This window comes from Harpegnathos saltator, unplaced genomic scaffold (genome assembly GCF_003227715.2).
Source record: "Harpegnathos saltator strain DR-91 unplaced genomic scaffold, Hsal_v8.6 scaffold555, whole genome shotgun sequence".
In the NCBI taxonomy this organism is placed as follows: domain Eukaryota; kingdom Metazoa; phylum Arthropoda; class Insecta; order Hymenoptera; family Formicidae; genus Harpegnathos; species Harpegnathos saltator.
The window spans coordinates 962,551-983,599 of NW_020230377.1; the positions used below are offsets into that span (position 1 = coordinate 962,551).

General features: G+C 49.6%; 2 protein-coding genes across 3 annotated transcripts in view; one reads left to right on the top strand and one right to left on the bottom strand.

Moving 5' to 3' along the window:
- LOC105182289 (protein expanded) overlaps window positions 1-21,049 on the top strand; it is a 44,063-nt gene that overhangs the window by 14,231 nt on the left and 8,783 nt on the right. For both annotated transcript variants that reach the window (XM_011139622.3, XM_025303537.1), the window contains exons 3-6: window positions 8,858-9,013; window positions 10,371-10,470; window positions 17,416-17,495; window positions 19,694-19,773. In XM_011139622.3, the coding sequence (XP_011137924.2) occupies window positions 8,900-9,013; window positions 10,371-10,470; window positions 17,416-17,495; window positions 19,694-19,773 (374 nt within the window). In that variant the 5' untranslated portion in view covers window positions 8,858-8,899. The remainder of the gene's footprint in view (window positions 1-8,857; window positions 9,014-10,370; window positions 10,471-17,415; window positions 17,496-19,693; window positions 19,774-21,049) is intronic.
- Window positions 1,193-7,008, bottom strand: LOC105182246 (putative sodium-dependent multivitamin transporter). The gene is made up of 8 exons (XM_011139544.3): window positions 6,577-7,008; window positions 5,814-6,035; window positions 5,359-5,699; window positions 4,047-4,166; window positions 3,451-3,765; window positions 2,643-2,760; window positions 2,267-2,541; window positions 1,193-1,949 (listed from the first exon to the last, which is right to left on the bottom strand). Exons 1-8 carry the CDS (start codon window positions 6,685-6,687, stop codon window positions 1,682-1,684), a joined length of 1,770 nt encoding a protein of 589 aa, XP_011137846.1. The 5' UTR covers window positions 6,688-7,008; the 3' UTR covers window positions 1,193-1,681.

Consider the following 21,049-nt stretch of genomic DNA (forward strand, 5'->3'; position numbering starts at 1 on the left):
CTTTCACGAGGATCGCACACCGCAAACGCTCCGCTTCATCGTATATACGGAGCGTCTCGGGCAGAAAAAGAGAAAGAGAACTGCGTCGTTATATTTCTACGTTCCTTCTACGAATTCCTCCGTGCGTTCCTTCTACATTCCTTCCACGGATTCTTTCGATCGGTTACAGTCGAATCCCGCCTCCCTAACGGAAGTTCTCTCGTGTGTGTCGCTGCCTCCTGTATTTTTTACCTCCGAATTTTTCACTCCGGACGTTGCTGGTTTTTTAGCCTCGCGCGCGATCTCCGGCTCTACAATTAATATTCGCAGGAGTAACGCGAGTCGAGCGATAGCTCGAACGCGCACGGTATTACAGACCGAGAACGCAATGTGACATTCCAGCGAGAAATCCAAGATAGACTCGAGTTACGGCTGCCGAATTTGAACATTGAAAAATGTGAACAGACTCGCAGAGAGAAAGAAAAAAACTGGTCACAGAGTTTGTAAAAATGTATTTTCGGAAGGATATACCATATAAGAAATATTTGGAATTACTAGTTAAATAGCTGTGCGTGCGTGTGCGTGCGTGCGTGCGTGCGTGCGTGCGTGCGTGCGTGCGTGTGTGTGTGTGTGTGTGTGTGTGTGTGTGTGTGTGTGTGTGTGTGTGTGTGTGTGTGTGTGTGTGTGTGTGTGTACGACGGTAAAATCTGGGCGTCTGGCGGGTCCAGGTCGAGTAGATAAAAAAAAATTGAGTCTCGTCGGGCCTTCCCGTCGTTGTCGGGCATTATCGTTGTGACGACGAAACGTCAAACGTAACAAAGCTCGCGCCGACCGGAACGAAGCGGGACGGATTCCGAGGGAGAATTCCGAGGAGCGGTCAGAGTCGCGCGCGAGCTTTGTTACGTTTATAGGTTTGCGTTTTCGAAGTTACTTATTTCGGCTATGGTGCGCGGCACTTTATTCCCTTACGTAAGACCTGCATGACGCGGGTCGTTGCTTGCGTCCGCTCTGTATGTCACCGTATGCCGCGCTCGCGCGCGTCGCGGATGCGCGCGCGAGCGCGCGAGAGAGCGCGTACACGCGCGCCCACACACACACACACACACACACACACACACACACACACACACACACACACACACACACACACACACACACACACACACACACACACACACACACACACACACAGACACACACACAATACACGCACACAGACGGGGGACACCAGTCCGACGGCATTCCATCGTGATTTGCGAACGTTTCGGTAAACGTGTACAGCGCGCCCGTGGTCCGTGGTGTTTACGTCTGTACGTCGTGCTGGCATTCCGCCGCACGACTCACGGTGTATGAAAATCGGTTCTCGCTTCTAGGAAGAGCGAAATTAGAGACGGATTCGCGGAGAGGCGCGGAATCGAGCGCGTCGCGCTCGAATCTCTCTCTCTCTCTCTCTCTTCTTCTCGTCCCTTACGAATAAAATGAATATTACGGAGTAACGAACAATCGTCATCTCGCCTTACGCCCGCCAACTCCTTCGACTCCGACCTGACCGAGGGGCCAGGTCCGCTCGATTTCGTTCGTTTACGCACGTCGAAACTTGCCGGCGTTAGTGCTCCGGACGCTGCCGCTATAGCCGACGTCCACGTGCGCATTCGAACGCGCGCGCGCGCGGAGAAGTGCGAACGCGAGTAAATGCGCGCGTTCAATGCGCGTTCTTACGACGACAGGTTTCATCGAGCGCGTTCGTGCTGCAAAACTCATCGGTTTCTCCTCGTCCTCCTTGCTTCGCCCGCTTCGCCACGATCGGACTCAGTAAAACAGGATCGATCTCGCTCGGATCTTCCTTGAAAATCCATCTGGCGATCCAGCTGGCCGCCCATCCGACGGCCACGGCAACGAGGAATCCCAATGGGCAGTACCACATGTAAGAGATGCGATAGAGGTAGAAGTAGGAGCCGTTCTCCTGCGACCTGCAATCGAGGCCGGCATTAGTTCGGACCCGTTAAATGCGTAACGCGCACGAAAATAAAGGACGAGCTGGATTAACGTGACTGCGAATGATCAGCCAGACAGAGAGCTTCGCGCTCGAGGGAAACACACAATTTCCGACCCTCGTGAGCCAGATTCGGTTCGGAGAAGCAGGAATTCCCTCCGAAAGCCTCCAGAGGCCGTTCATTGTCACGTTAATCCGAGCGATTTTTCTCTCTCCCCCTTGTGCGTGATGTGCACAAGGAGGAGTGTGCGCGGGTAGATCCGAGAGAGATACCCGTGGCGAATCTGCTCTCACCGGTCGTCGTAGCTCGCCGAGCTCGCATAAATAAACGATCCGCCGTCATTTCCGTGATACGTAATAACGGTGTCGTTGGATCCGCAGCCGTCGGTCGAAACACTCAGCCGCGGGATTGGCGGTTTCGGCTGGCCGAATCCGATCCATGAGGAAAATGCGAGGCTGAGAACGAAGCCCGTGATCGCGCCCCTCTGGTTGCACGACGGGACGAACATGCCGAGCGTGTACAAACCCAGCATAGGTCCGCCGACGACACCGAAGATTGTCAGGGCTGCCTGCAGACAGCAGACAAAGAGGAGGTGGAGGAGGAGGAGGAGGAGGAGGAGAGAACGTTTGATCATTGTGCGATGCGGCGTCGAGCGAAAAATGCCCATACCTGCAAAAGCCCGCCGAGAAATCGCGTCAGGAAAGCGATCGTCAGACACGTCAGCCCGACCACAAGAGCCAGAACTTTGCTGAGTATTACGGACATTCTTGCGGATAGCTCCTTCCTTCTGCAATCGACATTTACTTATGCTTTATCTTGTCGAGTACACGCGAGGCCCGGTATAACGGCCCGATCGCATGAGAACGAGGAATGTTCTATTCACTGTTCTATGACTTTCCTTAACCACAACGGTGACACACTCACTTCGTGCTTGAGTAACCTCGCACGTCCATCGGACGTGTATCATCGAAAAATTGACCCGTAATCTATCGATTCGCTTCTTGTGAGTTGCAATCATCGCTCTCTCTCTCTCTCTCTCTCTCTCTCTCTCTCTTCTGGTTTTACTTTCAACATGCTTTTCGTGAAACTACACCTACAGGGTTGAGAGGTTCGTGTTACGCGTTCTGGAATGATGACGATCTCATGTGTCTCGAGACTATCACGCCGACCTGTGCGCTCGCATATATTTTTCTGCGAACGCACCGCCGGATGAGTCCTCGCATCTTTCGCCGCTTGAAACATCATCATACAGTAGCTACGCTACAAGGAGCGAGAGCGAGCGATCTCCGTGACGTATCGATTACCGTCGGACATAACGTCGTCGGACGTATTCCCGATACATCGATATACATTTCGTTGCACGCGAGTCGCGAAAGAATTCGGGCTGCCTTGAAACCGGATTGTTTTCCGGGACGACTCTCTTACACCGCGTGCGCGCACGCATCTTTACGATCCTTCGCGCTTTTACGACTCCTACCTTACACGCCAGAGAGGCTTGATATAATCTTCGAGGATAACAGCGGCGAGGGAATTAACCGTGGCCGAGATGGTGCTGAGTCCGGCACTGAAGATTCCGGCTACGAAGAGCCCAGGCACACCGGGATAGCCCGACAGCGTGTCCATCACGTACAACGGCATCAATTGATCGTTCGAGCTGATCCTGCCCGCCTCGAGCGGATCGCAGCTACGATATTTCGAGTATATCGCCAAGCCGGAGAAGCACAGGGTGAGCGACATGATCGACGCCATCGGCCAGCTCCACCATAGCGCGCGCTGGCCGGCTTTCAGATTTCTAGTAGAAATCGACGAACACAAGGTTACCTTGAGACCCGCGTGCGTTCACCGTCCAAAAAATCGATCGCGCTCTTATGCGGTGGACTCTAATCGCGAGCGTTGACCTTAGCGTTGACAAGTTCGGTATACCCAAGATATTCCGAGAAATCTTCCTCAATGTGATCTCGCACACTCTCTCCGCGCGCGCGTATGTAACGGTAACGGCGTACGGCGCTACAATAATGATTTTTCGGTACGATTGACTCGTGCCCGATCGGAAATTAATCCAGTTCGCTTTACCTGACGGTCAGCAGTCTCTGAATCTGAACTTGATTAACGCCGTATAAGGAGAGGTAAGTGAAGAAACCACCGAGTGTCAGACTCCACCAGGTGTGCCGTACAGTTGGATCCGGGGAGATGCTGCGGACACACGTAAAAAGTTGAGCCAACCGAGTGTCATTTTTACGTTCGTTGACAACTTCATTTCGTCGCTTTCGTCGTAACGTCGCGCGAGCGGGGCGGGAGTCTTGCGGAATAGAGAGAGAGAGAGAGAGAGAGAGAGAGAGAGAGAGAGAGAGAGAGAGAGAGAGAGAGAGAGAGAGAGAGAGAGAGAGAGAGAGAGAGAGAGAGAGAGAGAGAGAGAGAGAGAATGCTCGTTTTGTGTCTTTTCTATCAGAAATGCGATCGAATGAATACTTCGTAGCGAGCTTCTTCTTGAGATGTTGAGACTCTTGAAGAAACTCCTTACGGAATTACTTGATATTCATCGAATAACCGAATATAGTGTTATAGCTCGAAATTCGCGGTTAATCCTTCAAGTTAAAAGAACCTCCGCAAAAAGGGTTGATTTTTTGCCCGTTTTTCGGTCCTCGATTTTGAAATGGAATTTTATGCCAAAAGATAGTCTATGATGAGACATTAATTACAGAAAAGTTTTACGTTGAGCATACGATTGGTTTCAAAGATGTAGAGGGTCAAAGTGGTCACTACCTACTAAGAAAGTATAACACTAATAACGCTTTATCGCACGAATTTTTGCAAAATTCGATATCTATGGGTTCTTTGAGTTGCTGATTATGAATCTGATATCAGATTTTAAATATTCAAGATGACAGGTGCAACATGGCGGACATACATAGTGAAACAATCATTTACTTTTATTGGAACTGTTATATTGTGGTGTTTTTGGCTAGCTGATTGCGAATTTTCTATATATATACTTTCTTAATAGGTAGTGACCACTTTGACTCTCTACATCTTTAAAACCAATCGTATGCTCAACGTAAAACTTTTTGTGATTAATGTTCTTGTCATGAGCTATCATTTCGCATAAAATTTAATTTAAAAATCGGGGACTGGAAAACGGGCACTTTTTGCGGAGGTTCTTTACTTTAGGGATTAACGTGGGACCAACATTCGAACTCGGATGTATCCGTGTCCAATCTTCCAATACCCTTGAAATTATTCCCGGATCAAATTTTTTTATCGAATCTAATTCGATCGCACTAAGCTGAGTCGAAGGAGAGACATAGACGAGTCCAGACAGATATCGATGTCTCTCGGTTGTCTCGTGGACTTCTGCCGGAGAGCGTCGTCGCGGTCAGATCGTTACTTGTCAAATTCTATTCGGGATCCTTCGCGAGCGATCAGCCAGATTTGATCGAAACCGCCAGCGTCGACTGCCGCAGTGGCGATCACTGTGACAACGGCGGCCAGCATCAGCAGACTCTGCAACACATCGGTGATGAGGACCGCTTTAATGCCGCCGATCGTCGAGTAGAAGGTGCACACGAGCCCTATGCCGATCACGCTCGCGCTCGTCGAGATCCCCGTGGTGGCTTCCAGCGCTAACGCGGGTGCATACAACACCACGCCGGTGTAGAGAAGCAGCTGCACCAGAAAGGCCAAGCTGGCCGTTAATCTGGCGGCTGTGCCGAAGCGCCTCTGCAGATACTGCGGAAGGTGGATTTCGGTTTTATCAGACCGAGTCACAATTTCTTTCATTTTTATAGAGACCGAGGCGACGCGCGGCGGCGGCGATGCCCGTGGCCATGATTTTTCCTTTACCTCGAAGGCGCTCGTAGCGTCGAGCTTGTAAAACACCGGCAGGTAAAAATAGGCCGCGAACGGCGTGGCGAGGCCGTAGGAGACGTTGATCACGGCGTATTGCGTGCCGTAAACATAATTCTCCGAGCTCACTCCGAGTAGGCTGACCGCTGATAAATATGAAACCATCAAACCTATCGCCACCGGCGTCACTCGCATCGATTTGTTCGCCACGAAGTACTCCTGCGGAAAGACATTCGGCGAAAGTGACACGCGAGTGTCTACGTGTGTGTGCCTCCTTCACTCAGGACGCGTTAGGTATATATATATATATTTCAAGAATGTTTCCCGCCACATCTCATCGCCGCCACATCATAATGCTATGCAATGCAACAAGGTGACTCGATGGCCGGTAAATCGAAGGAAGACGCGCCGAAAACGGAGCGCAAGTATTTTTGTTTCGGAAAAGTTTAGCGGCTCGGGCCAATGAGACACTCAAACTTCTTTTCTACACCGAGAGAAAAAAAAATGGCCAATGCCACTGAAATTGTGGTTATTTTTGGTATCGCCTATATACCTATCCTCTTGTTATTCTAATAATGATACTTGTTATTCTAAATAATGATACTTGCTAGATACATAGTAGCTAGATATGGTTATTATCTTTCTAATACCATATCGTAGAGCGCTTGCTATCAAAATGTTTCTCCTGGATAGAATTCTTTCGTTGTGCACGATCACACAGCGATTACAAATACCGAGAGCAATTCTGTTCTCATCGTACCTCGGTCGACTTTTGTCGATCACCGGTGAGCCAATAGTACACGCCGATGCCGGAACTGATGAGCATCGATACACCAATCACCACGTAATCCGCGGCAACTAACGTAGACATGATGTCTCACTGTAATAAAATGTGAACACGTCACTACGATCTATTAACACTTGGTATCCCCTTATCTACTGTCTCACAGGCTCGCGTTAGACGACACCGACGTGAACTAATACACAAACACGCTTTACAATATATCACTTTTTTCTTTCCTCTGCGCGTCCATCCTTTCGCTCTCGCGCTTGAAACCGTTTCTGCATATGGAACTCGAGCGTTTTTCTTTCCTCTCCGTTGTATTTGCCTCGCGACTTTTATTTCAATAGCAAACACATTTCATCATTCGCACATGTTCACGCGGAACCTCGATAGCTTCTCTCCCGACGAATGCCGCATGTCATCTGTATATTTATTGCTTATCAGCAAATACGCTTATCATCCACCGTATAGATGAATCGCTCACGATCTTAAGTACGATCTAATCTTATGCGTATATATAGTTGTCGAAAGATACGCGGTACATAGTGACGTACTACAGATGTAAAAGTGTCCTTGCTCGCATTTATCGGAAATTCTAGCATTTCCGACCGCGAGATCTGACTGTGGTGATCTACATATGGCGTGCTCCGCAACAATGACAATGTGCATCTGAGCGGGGGACAGCGTTGGGAATGCGAAGCGTTTCGCAAGCGACGATGAAGGACGAGACCGAATTCGGCGGCCGCGATCAGTCGTCCAGCGGCGCACCGCGCACGCACCATTGACGAACGCGCCGCGAACAGATCGCGGTCGCGCCGCGTCCGCTCGCCTCTCGTGTGATATCGCGCCGCTAAAAATGCTGGACGTCGCAAGGTCGAGGTGAGGCGAGGCGAACGCGCGAGAGCGAGCGAGCGCGCGCACGCGTCGCAAGAGCGGCTCCTTCCGACGATTTTCCTTCGCGCAATGCGGCGCGATGCGGCGCGGCGCGGCGCGGCGCGGTGCGACCGGGTGCACGGGGTCGGTGATCGCGCGGAGAATGCTGCGGGGACGCGCAGGTTGAACGCCTGCGAAATGCATCGGCCATCGGGGCTCTCCGCGAGACCGAAGAAGGAGCGAGAACGAGGGAGCCGAAAGGGAGAGATAGAAGGAGCGAGAAAAAGAGAGAAAGGGGCAAGGAGGGGCGGAGAAGGAGGAGGAGGAGGAGGAGGGGGAGGGGGAGACCGGCTTTTATAATGGCGCGGCAGTTATACCGGTAAGCGAGTAAATGCATCAACGTGTTGCAAGAGCGGAGAGAAGCGTCCGGGGGACGGAGAAAGAGAGAAATAGGCAACCTCCTCCTCCTCCTTCTCCTCCCCCCCGCCCCGCCGCCGCCGCCGTCGCTCGTTCATGAGCGCGCGCGTACGAGAGGATCGGCAGGATGAGCGCGAGGGTAGGAGATGGCGGGGTCAAGGGGGAGGCAGCCCTTGTTCGGGGTGTGGGCGGATTGCACGCGTCTCCCGGTAATGGATCCCATCGATCATTCCTTCGCGGATAAGATGGTCTCTCCTCCTTTCCGCTCTCTCTATCTCTCTTCTCTGCCTCCTCCTCCCTCTCTCATTCTCTCTCTCTCTCTCTCTCTCTCTCTCTCTCTCTCTCTCTCTCTCTCTCTCTCTCTCTCTCTCTCTCTCTATCTATCTCTCTCTCTCTCTCTCTCTCTATCTATCTGTCTGTGTGGTGGCTCATCCATTAGTCAATTCCGTCGATTACCATCACGACTCGACTTGACTGGCACGAAACCGCAGGACAATCCAAAATAATCCGCTCGGGGAGCAATTATGCCGATCACTTTGCGCGCTCGCGGCCGCCGTTCCCGAAATAAGTCGTTCAAGATGATCCTCTCGTTAGAAAGAGGGATCGGAAGAGAAACCCGAACGAATCGCATGATTCGATCGTTTGATCGTCCGTGCGGTTCGCCCGGGCGGAGAGACGTTAGAAGCGCGAGCAGAACCCGAACGATCTTCGAGCTTCGATCTCGTCAGGTTCGCGTCGGACTAGGTAGGCGCGCGGTCGATCGATCGGAACAAAGTGAGAGACAGGATCGGAATTAGTCGATTCGTCGAGTTTCAATCTCTGATCCGCATTCCTTCGGTCGCGATATCCAGTCCGATATAGGCTGAAGCCGAACCTTCTGAATCACTCGGACCACCACTCGGCAGCCCAGGATTTGCGTTTCGCCATTGGAGGATCACGATGAATCACGATTTCTTGCTGTTCACAGTGAGGACGCTGGACGTAGCGGCGACGAAATGAAGCATGCAGCATGCGTGGTAGCGGTGTCACGGCTGCGCGGTCTTGCCTTCAACCCCTGGTGTCCGCCAGCCGCTATCTCGCCGTACACGCCCTCCCCGGTGATCCTCTCTACTTCGTCGTCGAGGTGAGACAAGTGAGAGAGAGAGAGAGAGAGAGAGAGAGAGAGAGAGAGAGAGAGAGAGAGAGAGAGAGAGACGACTGCGCGGGTATCATCGGAACTTGACGACGTTCATCCGTGATTATCGCGGAACCGAGGAGCACGTTTACATCTCACGCGAGTACGAGATCTTTCGAGGCAAAAGCAGGAAGAAGAAATCCGCTAGTTTTTTTTATTTCTCTCGTTTTCCTTCTCCGGAGGTGAACAACACACGAAATCGTTGCGATGCCTTTCACATATGCGAACGCTCAATGCCAAGGTTCGGCCGATTCGACCCCCGTAGTCATTAGACCGGCAAGCTAGCGTGTCTTCTCACACGATACCATCTTCCTAATTGTAGCGAGACTCGTTTCTGCAGCGACGAATCTTCGGATTCCGCCGAGCTGCGTGGAAATTCCTCGTTCTGCCTCCGTGAGTCCGCAGCCTGATACGAGCCGACTTCTTTCCGCTCTTCGATCTTTACGCGCGTCTGTCTGGCTGCTCGAGGAGTTCCGTTCGAGTTCATTTTGATTCGAGTATCGAGATAGGAGCGTTAATGAGAAGTAAATTTTGCTTCGGGCACGAATCAATCGGGTCGAGGAAATTGATCGAGTGAAAATTCACACAAATGTGTAGAGCTGCGTTCTCTCTCTCTCTCTCTCTCTCTCTCTCTCTCTCTCTCTCTTTTCTTTCTCCTTATTTTTGTTCTGTTTTTCCTTTTTTGCTTGGGATTTTCGTTGCACGAAACGATATTTAGCCGATTCCCTCGCGACACGATCGCGGTTGCGAAATGGCGCGATCGGCGTGATGGCGATACCGGAGCACGATAATCGCTCGTCGTAAGCACCGTGTAATTATGGAAAAGCTTGCTCGTTCGCGGCCATTGTTCCCTTTCCGCCTTTCCACCCGTAATAGGGTGCGGCGAGCAGTGAACGGCGAGCGGAAAAGAGAGAAAAAAAAGCGTTAGAGCGAACACCCACAGCCCACGGATATTTAAATCGGTCCTTGCTCCTTGCCTCCATTCCTTCCTTTCTTCCTTTTCCCTCTTTTCCACCCTTCGTCTTTCCGTCCTCTCTTCCTTCCTTCCTCCCCTCTTCCTGCCTCTTTAACTTTCTTCCCGCCTATCGTATCGTGACTCGCATCGCGACTTTTCCTTAACTTAACGAAGGCACGTGCCATATTTATTATTCGTATTATTTAGCAAATCACCGTTTTCTGAGATCCTACAATTTTTACTCGTAATTGGAAACATCGTGAAATAATGAACTGAGAGAAAGCGACTAATTGTAAGACAAGCGCCAATTTGGAATCGCGTTGCTGATCAGTTCACTTTACTGTATTTCAGGCAAAGTCGAGAGTGAAGGAGGTTTACACGCAGACATGCATGCTTCTCAACCAACAGGGCATGCGAGATTGCGAACTTTTCGGCTTAGCAATATTGTCCGGTGAGTGAACGCTATTCTCACATTCTCGTCTATACAACGTCCAAGTTACTTAACGAACGTTGCGGGATTTTTTTGTGATGATAAGGCGATCGAAGAACAGGGACATGCGATCTATATAATATATGTAGCCAAGGCCAATATTCATACATATATAATCAGATCTTATATTCAAGATCGTCTTGAGGAAACTGTCTCGTAATCGATGGAACGATTTGCACAGCATGTGAAGACGAATTTGAAATAATCTTAAATATAGGATCCGATACTACTTCGCGAGTTGCAAGAATTCATAGTTTATAATAAACAATGAGAAATCGAAGGGTGCATTGGAAGCATCCTCCGACGCCTCCAACCTCTGTCAGAGACAGAGCGAACGAAGATGCCACCTCTTAAAGATCGCAACCTCCTCAACTTGTCACTTGGAAAAGCGGACATTACGACGCCGCCGCCGCTCGAATTCGGTTGCCTCCGACGGAAAAGGGAGTGGCGAGAAATCACGTAAACATTAAGCTAGCGAGACGTCCGGGCCTCTTGACTAATCGTCAGGTCTTTCTGCATACCGCACGGCTCACGTTCATCGCTACCCTCGGATCGCGACAAGCCGGTCCGACTGGTGGCCCCCACCACGAACGAAGTCTTCCCGGGCCCTCGAAGGGCCCCATGGGACCCCATCCCAACCAGGTCCCTTCTACATTCCAGAGCCCCATCACTGGGCTCGGTTGAGCCGTGGCGGGTTTTGAGACGCGCGGCACGACGGGAAAAAATGCGCCTAGAGAACAAGTAGAAAAAGAGAGACGCGCGCACACGCGTCGCGATTCGCGACTTTTCTCCTCTCGCGGCCTCCTCAACGCGGCGCGCACGCTTTTTCCCTCCGCCTCTTTTAACGAGCTTTAATCTTCTCCTTCCGTTCTCCCCGTGTTCCGCCGCTTCGTCCTTCCTTTATTCTGTGCAACGTGCACTTCGGCTCATTCTCTTCTTCTTCCCTTACTTCCAATTATCCTCGTCGATAGTGAAATCACGGCAACTGCTCATTATTACATTTTATAAATGTACCGTGCATGTGCGCGCGCGCGTATGTATGTGTGTATGTGTGTGTGTGTGTGTGTGTATTAGTTATTAATAACTTTGGTTACTGGTAGTAGAGAGAGAGAGAGAGAGAGAGAGAGTAACACACGGTGGACTCTCTCTTTCGACTTTCGATTTTCGACATCGCAGCCCTTTACCTCGCGCTGAGGCGCGAGCTCAAGGTCGCCATCATACGAGTGTGCCGTCACGTCCTGTCTAATAATCGTGAAACACGTTTTTCTAGCGTGAGTGCGCCTGGGAAGTCACTCAATCTATTTCCAATTGAATGAAACGGGACAAAAGTCACCGCCTTCCTCCACCCCGAGGTGAAATTTACATATTTATAAGCAGATGAAGGGAACGGAGATACCGCCTGTTCGTCTTCATTACAGCGTCAGGCTCTGCTCGAGACGACTTCGAGACGATTATTATCTTGAACGTATGACACTTGAACTTTCTCGATTTAACACTGTATGAGATGATCCATCTGCAAGTAACTGCGCCCCCGAAATTTCTCTATTCAAGTATTTGGACCAGATAGTGCGAATGGGAATTTACGGGAAACGTCGAATTTCACGAATGTCAATTACAGTACAGTAGCTGCCAACAACAAGAGACTCGGCATGCGGGAGGACGTAGGTGAGCGTGAAAAAGAGTGGTCGATATTACTCGTCTCTTAGTCGCGCGGGAAAAGATTCAGCGAGAGAACGAGAGAGAATACTAGAACTAAAAAAGTACCAATGTGGGTGCGAGAGAGAGAGAGAGAGAGAGAGAGAGAGAGAGAGAGAGAGAGAATGCGATAAATGAGAGAGATAATAGACTGCCATAAGACGGAGAAGAATAACGAGCGCTGAAGAAAAGAGAGAGGGCCCGGTCCTGCAATAGAGGGAGAAAAGCGGACGGAAAGGAGACGCAGAAAGAAAGAGATCGGGGTCCGGGTAAGACGGGTAGCCCGGTGATTTGTATAGGGCCTCTCGTATTCCACCTCCCCAGTCGAGCGTCTTCACCGGCGCGACGCGGCGGCTCCGAACACAGGAATGTGGAAGGAGGGCGCCGAGGACAGGAATCGCGTCGGCGCACGACGCGCGCGGCGCGGGTGAGGAGGGAGAACGCCCGACCAGGGCCGCGCGCTCAGGTACGAAGGACGAGGTGGAGGGAGGGGGGAGGTGAGCAGATAGCGGAGAATGGACTCCGGCACAGGTCCGGGGGATACATATCGCGGCGAAGCTGAACCTACGTCACAACAGGGCTCGACGTCCTTCCCTCCTTTCCCGTCTTCTCCTTTTCTCCCCGCCGCCCTATGCGCGATGGTCCTTTTCAGCATCGCAGAGTTCCGCAAGCTACGAAGCAGCACCTTTTGCGCTACTTGTCGGACTTGCCGGCGAAGTCCATCGCTCTTTTCAGAGAGATGAGAAAACTGCTTTCCTTTTCTTTCATCGCGCTCGCTTTCGCAGCTTTCTTTGCCCTGTCTTTGCAACTCACACCGCCGTCATCCCCCCTTTCTTATCCCATTTATCCCGCTACAGCACGGTTACGATCGAACTACTACGTGGAATGAAATGAAATTTCTTCGTCGAAAAGCACTATCCGGCACCATTTCGTCTCCCTCTACTCTTTTTCCTTCGTTTTTTCGCTCTTCCTTCCCACTTATCCTCTCTCTCTCTCTCTCTCTCTCCTGCTCTTCCTTTTCTCCTGCTCTTCCTTTTTTACTTCTGTCTTTCTCTTTCTTTCTTCCTTCCTCCCTGTCTTCCTTTCTTTCCTCCTCCTCCTCCTACACCTCTGCGTTCTTTGCTCTATCTCTTCCTTTTTTCTCTCTTTTTTCTCTCTTCTCTTCTTCGTTCTGCCTTTCCTCCCTTTCGTCGTCCTTCTTCTTTATTTCTGTTCTTCCTTTTTTTCTTATTGCTCTTCTCCCTCCTCCCGCCTCCCTCGTCTTTCTGAGCACATTGTAACAATGCGGACGTGTCCACAAAACAAGAATCCTCACATGAATGAGTCATTCATAAAGCATAATGGCGTTCTATAAATTAAAACTCGCTACGATCTGGTTTACATTAGATCACTATTTCATCGCATCTTGCCTTTTTTTATATTTATACATAATACTGTATTATATATAATACTATATAATCGAATTGGGTGTTGAGTCATAACTGAGGCAGCTGGTGAGACGACACCTAATGTGAAAGATACAAGAGGATGTCAATGAGATCAGACCTCAATAAAATTTGTCGATAAGATATCCCGACTGATTTTAAAGCATTCTCGGCATAGAAGGAGATATTAAAACAATTATTGGAAACTTCTCTTGGCGGGCACCTCACATACCGTACATAGGATGACAAAGACCATTATTATCCGGAAACGATATGTCGGACGATGGGATAGCATGACTAATGCGGAATGCCATCGATACGATTGTTGTCCCAGACTACCTTTTTGTCCTAAACGCGGCAGGATTCTGTCCCGAATCGAACGTTATAAAATATAAGGAATGTCTAAGAAGAAACATTCCGTAAAGTGCTGTAGTTTCGCACACAGTATATAAAAGGTAGAGAGGGAGGGGGCGAGTTTTTCTCATCACCCGCAGTCCGTAGAAAGTGGCAGTTTTCGCGACTTTTATCATTTCAGTGTCTTTGTATGCCGTAGAGCTCGTCTCCCAAATTTTCGCGATCCCTCGCGTGTGACTTGAGGCACGTGTGACAGCCTGAGAAATCGATCGAACTCGATCGTTACGTAACGTCCTGGATCAGGAATCAGTCAGGGATGAACGCAGCGGCGACTCGTTGTGTCGCGCGCTCCGCATGTTTACGCGTATCAGCCACGTTCATGCCCTCTTAATATTTATCGGAGTCACGATTTCCTCCTTTTTCCCCTTGTTTTTTCCCTTTGTATAATTACGAGGGAAGGTTTCCTCTCGGGGTCTAAACCGGGACCGAGGCACGGGTATGTCCGCGAAATTCCTCGAAAGGGGCCCCCGATCTTCCTCGGTTCAGGGATACCTCGCGCGCGCTCGAGAATAGGCCGTCTCTCGGGTGTAGGACAAGCAGCGAGAGTGCGAAGGTAGAAGAGCAGCTCGGAGGATCCCCTCTCAGCAATCAAGGGTGATTACGGCTGTAATTATGGTTACGGCGCATTGCTGCGTCACGCCGAGACAGAGAGCAAGGGGAAGTATTGTTTCCTTCTGGGAAAGCAGTGGCTTTACAAGAGAATCGTTCTTCTCTCTTCTCGTCGAATTTTTCTCCTCGCAACGTGGAACGCCATCATCCCGGATCCGTTCTCTCGTCGCCAGAGAGAACGCGGTGACTTCTCTGCACTATATCTGTTACTTTGCCGACTCTCTTCAACTTCTCCCTTGATCCGCGAGACCGTCAAGGCATCTACGATGTCCGTGATGAACGAGTTGCAAAGACAAAGCGCAATGTTCGGCGCGGACGAGATTAGAACTTCGACGTATCTTTGTTAGAATTAACATAAATTCGCGCGCGTCGTTCGCGTCACGTTCGAGGCACACGAAGATCTAAGAATATAAGGCGAAACGTAAGAGATAAACAGGATGCGAGGCAGCGACTCGATCGGATTTATGCGAGATGAAGAAAAAGAGAGATCGCTCCGTCCGTGACTGCGAGGTATCTCCGAGGAGGAATACGATGGGCCCTATGGGCCCCGATGGATGGTTACGCGAGGGCCAGGGTTAGCCCTCGGGCAACATTCCCCGGTAATGGTCGGGTTATACCTCGGGTAACACAGGTGCTCCTCGCCGCGGAGAGAGAGAGTGAGCGCATCGAAAGAGGAATACCGGACCGTCTTAAGCCCATTTTAGACGATCTGTGATTCGCGACGGAACTCGAGACGGGAAAGCGCGCGTAATCCGATATATTGTCTAACCGTCGAGAAATATTCACGAAGCCTTTCGTCCTGAGTCTCTAATAGGATTGAAAAATGTGCTGTTATATCTTGCAAAAATTTTAGTTTACACCGACAAAGCGCAGATAGAAAGTATAATTTTGAGTAAAACTTTAGAATAGGGTCTTTCCCGAATTTTGATATATTTTTGCTGCTTGCTGGATAAAAATCTTTGTTATGACTACGATAATGATAATCAATGGGGGCGCCCGAAAAAAATGTTACCGACCTACTTTTTTCAAGCTTTTTCGGATCTTATAAAACTCTGAAGGAAAAATGCATCAAATTTAAACTATTGAGTAAAAGTATAAAAAACTCAATGAACTTTAATAAACCGAAGACATAAACTATTCTCCGCTATAATTTAGACTTTATAATATAAATTTGTGCTTTTGATTAAAGCAGGGCATGATTGTGAATAATGCTCTGCTTTATTTTGCTTGTAATTTATGATACGTCCTACCTTGTGTAGGAGTCTTGCTAATCTTTTCAGTATCCATTTTTAGTATATCGTAGACTCATCTGTTTAGTAAGGCGAAAGATTCGAGTAACTAGTGTGAACGGTATTTAATCAGTATAAAATCGATATTTAAAATTTTAAATATATGGAATAAAATTTTCGTGCTTTTTCCTATAAAGATCGTAGCATCCCTCCGCCCTTAATATAAATGTAAAACTTTGTATACATGTTTTTGTACAGCTAGTTTTGTAAATTATTGAACAAGAAAGAAAGTAGTTTTTTTTTTGGTATAATAGTACTTTTGAATATTTACCAAAAAAATTGTTCAGAAAATAAGTGGGTAACATTTTTTTCGGGTTCCCCCGATTGATTATCACTGTCCGAGTCACAACAAAGGTTTTTACCATGAGGATAGCAAATAAATATCAAAATTCGGAAAAGGCCCTATTCTAAAGTTTTACCATTTTTTTTTCACACGAAATTTGATTTTACCTGAAGAACCTGAAGATTTTGAACCGGCAAGAATCGGTCTCGATGAATACTCTTCCGCCTTCTCAAGCTTCACGTGTCTTTCGCGACGAGCCTCGCAGTGCATTGTTAGAGCCTAAAGCATCCTCGAATTCATCCCTCGACATCGGCTGCCGGAATACAAACAGAAAGAAAGCACTGTTTTCTCCCTTCACTTGCGAATTTGTATGTTCTACGTAAAAGAAGATAACGTTACTCTAATGTTCTCTTTGCGGCTACCGTTGCCGATTCACTCGTATAACGTACGATCACAACACAGCCTAAATCCAACGACTGTTGAGAGATGTTAATGCGTAACCCGAGACAAAGCCTCGGTGTACTCGCGAGCGACCCTTTTGTCTCGCCGCGCGCGCGCACGCGAGAGAGTGTTGTACTCTCCCGTTCCGCAACGGCACCCTGTCTGCCGAAGCGGTGACTGCATCGGGAAGCACGAATGAACCGCTCTCGATGGCCTCGAGGACCTGCTCCCGGTCCTGCTTCCCGTTTGAGCTTTCGAAGCGAGTCCCAGTTTGGAAAGCGCGTCTCGCGCATTATCGTGCGTAAGGGCCCGGGCGCGTGTAGGCAGGACAGGTTTCGAGCCCTCTCATTCACGAACGTCTCCTCGCCGACTCGAGTTCTCTTTCATTGTTTCGCTCGTTTAAGGGGGTATCGGTATTTCGGCTTGTCAGCCGTGTAAAAAGTCGCGCGAGGAGAATGAGCGGCTTCGGGCTTCGTGGAAGAACCATATCGGGACACCATGGGCACGCGTGTGCGCCTTCTACGGACCCGTTTGGTGGGCCCAGCCGCGACCCACGACCCGCGACCCGCGACCTATGCGGCGCGCCGACCATGGACGATCCGCGACGCGTGGTCAGCGAGAGAAATCGTAATGATCCACCGGTTCGTCATCGTGAACATTCCTGAGCGTCCGCGACGTTTGAAATATCTACATCTCGTAGCGTCTCTTCTGAGCTTGCATCGAAATGAGCCAGTCATTCTTGCTGTTTCAGACGGCGAGTATCTCTTCGTGGATCCCGAGAATAAGCTGAGCAAATACGCCCCGAAGAATTGGCGAAACTCTCACACATACGTAAGTAGTCGTTTATTTCTATACCGCGCATGTCGTACGGGTAATTAACTCTTCAGGCTCATTATCAACGAAACTAATCGGGGAATTGCGGTGGTAACTCGCGAACAAGTAAACGTCGAGGCCGAATAACGTCAACGAGTGGAAATGAGAAAATGATATTTTTCGCGAACGAGAAGAGAGCAATGAGGAGGAGGAGGAGGAGAAGGGGAGGAGAGCGCGTAGCGCGGTTTTCTCGGCTGAAATTAACATTTTCACCCACGGTTTTATAACTACGACCATGTGTCTTGCCTCGGGGATGGTGTTGAACAAGCAGCAACGACTCTCCCTTCCCCCCTCTCTCTCTCTCTCTCGGCGATATAGCCCAACTCGTCGAATAAAAGAGGAAAATATTTGGAGGACAGAGAGAGAGAGAGAGAGAGAGAGAGAGAAAGAGAAAATGAAGAGAGGAAAAACACCTCGCGCGATATCTCGGAATCGGCTCTTACAGTGGTTGGAGGCCCGTTTGGCTAATGACGGCCCGCGCACCAATAACCAATAAATACTCGCCCGATAGAGCCGAGCTACTGCATTACGTGCTTATCTCCGATGAACATCGGAGCCGCGAGGATTTCCTGCGAGCGCTCGTGGGCCCGAGGTGAGTCTCGGCTATTAAAACTGGCCCTCTTCTCTCCTCACCGTTACGCGACCATCTCTTCTTGTACTCTTCTTGTTTCTCTGCCGCCTCCTCCCCCCCCCCCTCTCTCTCTCTCTCTCTCTCTCTCTCTCTCTTTCTCTTTCTATTCTCATTGACTCGCGATTGTAAAATCTAATTCGCGAAAAGACGTTTAAAACAAACTTCCCCGCATTTTTTCTGCTTTCCCGCGTGTTTCATCTTCAGGAATTCGTCGAATGTTTTCGATCGATTTTTTCTTGCGCGAGTTACACGAAATCCATCTCCACAGTCAGGTTCAATTTTGTGAGGAATTTTCTACATATCGTAACATCCGTTTTCTTCGATCTACGTGTCCGCGAGATAACGAATGGTTCGCATGGTCTCTTAATATTTTAGCGATGATTATATTGGAGAAAAAGAAAACCGGTGCGAGGAAATAAAAGCAGCAGGAGAAAGATGGCAATTCGGGGCGAAATGAGAGAGAGAGAGAGAGAGAGAGAGAGAGAAAGAGAGAGAGAGAGAGAGAGGGGAGAGAGGCACGCAATGGATTAATATTTATGGTTCGTAAATAATATGCGGATGGACCCAACGGTGTAATTTGCTAGAGTTTGACCGGAGGGTCCTAGGTCTAGACGCGACGGCGAAAAGGCCTTACCGGTTTAATTTTGGGCTACCGAATTTAGAATGGGCTTATTGGTACCTGTCCTTCTACGGCGTTTCCTTCTTCCATGGGGTTCACCTCGCGTATCTCGCCCCTTCGTTGGATGATGTATCGAATACATTGTAAGGATCGTTGTTTAACAATCAGTCTATGTGTGTGTGTGCGCACGCGCGTGCGTGTATGTGTGTGTGTGTGTGTGTGTGTGTGTGTAGCTTCTAATTTGTGCTAATGAAATTCCCGAGATCGTCTCGCCTCCATTGACCTGAAAGGATCCTGAAGAGATGAGAGTCTTCGCATTAAAGATTCGTCTGTGCCTGCACGGGGAAAAATTCGACCGATTCTATCGATCCAACAGCGCTTTTATTCCATCTGTAGATGAGACGAGTCATTGGGAGGAGGAGCGGGGGGGACCTTTTGCCCTCGCTCTTTTTTTAGAAATCATTTGACGTGTAAAATTTACGCAATCCAATATCTTACGATTGTTATGAAACAAATCGTTGGATTTTATACGCTGCAGCGCGAATCGTTGCGTGAGTTTAAATGCTGACATTTAATTACGGCGCACAGTAGTTATGTTTCCCGGAAGAGAGAATGCGTTTAATGTCACTCGCTCCGACCGCCAATCGTCCACCTGTCAAAGCAATCGATCGTATAGCAATGTGTACGATAAACACATATATTCGAGTACCGATCGCGTCATCACGTGTTCACGTCCCGACGTGTTTCTAACGCGCGACTCCCATTGTCAGAGTACCATTGTTAGAATAGTTAGAATTGTAGCAACTCGCATTTCTACATCCATTCTCAGTTGGCAGCGATCGCTGCGACGCGTTCTAAGCAGCTGTGCTTATTATCATGTATGTACATGTCTGTATTATTTTGCAGGGTTTAGACAGCAGCGGGAGGCCAGCTTTTGTCCTCTACTTCCGAGTTCGCTACTACGTCGACACACCGTTACTCTTAAGGTAAGCAAACCAATGTTATCTTGCGCGATTCTCCGCTTGGCTCCGATCGCACCGAAAAACAATTGGAAACGATTAACGCGCGACGTGCTCGCGAGCGATCACAGGGCGATTCGTCGTACGGAAGAAACAGCAGTAGCAGAAGAAGCAGAAGAAGAAAAAGAAGAAGAAGAAGAAGAAGAAGCAGAAGAAGAGAAACGGAGAAGAGAGAGAGAGAGAGAGAGAGAGAGAGAGAGAGAGAGACGCGGAAAAAAGGGGGGGGTGAGAGCCGGAGGGAGGGCGCGTCCCTCTCGCGAAACGAAATCCGGACTGCCGTCCGGTAGCTAAGTGTGTGTGGCTACCTATTCTTGTAATTATAAATTATTACGTGGCGCGTGATAGATAGACCGTGCGCATTAAACGAAAGCACTCCGGGGCCGTAGCTCTACCCGTCGGTAATTATACCGATCCGCAGTCGGTTTCTGATTTCCACTCGAAACCCGTGATTTACATCGGACTTGGCGATTCACCGCACGTTCGCGTCGACGAGGGTTTAATTCTCGAGGGGACCGAAAGGCCCCGGGCCGCGCGCGCTCGCTCGCTCTGCCCGTCCTCTCGCATCGACCGATGCTTCCGAGTTCAGTTAATGACGACGTTCGCCGGTTTTCGCTCTTCGGAGCCGCTCCCGGAGCCGCGCGCTCCGCGATTTAACCGATCCCCCGGCTCTTGACACGTCTCGCCCCTCCCGTCCCTCCACCCCTCCCCCGTGTTCCCGCAAGGCTGCGGCGAGATCGCTTCGATAACGCTTGAGATTTGTCATCTTTCGGATGCGCGACTCGCGTGTTACGACGATGATCTCTCGGACCTGTACTCGCAGTCGTCGCTTTTCAAGTCCGTCTCAAGTGAAATTGATTTTGAGCCGGATGTCAGCCGTTTCCGTCGCACCTACTTTTTCGATAAAATTTCACCGGAACAAATTGATTGAAATTCATTGAAGGAGTGCGCGCGCGCCTCCCGAGATGCTCGTCGCATTAAGAGTTGTCCAATTTCATCATCCGGCGACTTTTTTCGAGTGAATGTTCCGACGCGACGTAATTATCGCGCGCGCGGAAGGCCCCTCGGTTTCTCCCCTTCCTCCTCCTCCTCTCTCTCTCTCTCTCTCTCTCTCTCTCTCTCTCTCTCTCTCTCTCTCTCTCTCTCTCTCTCTCTCTCACCCTCTCTCTCACCCTCTCTCTCACCCTCTCTCTCTCTCTCTCTCTCTCTCTCTCTCTCTCTCTCTCTCTCTCTCTCTCTGTCCCGA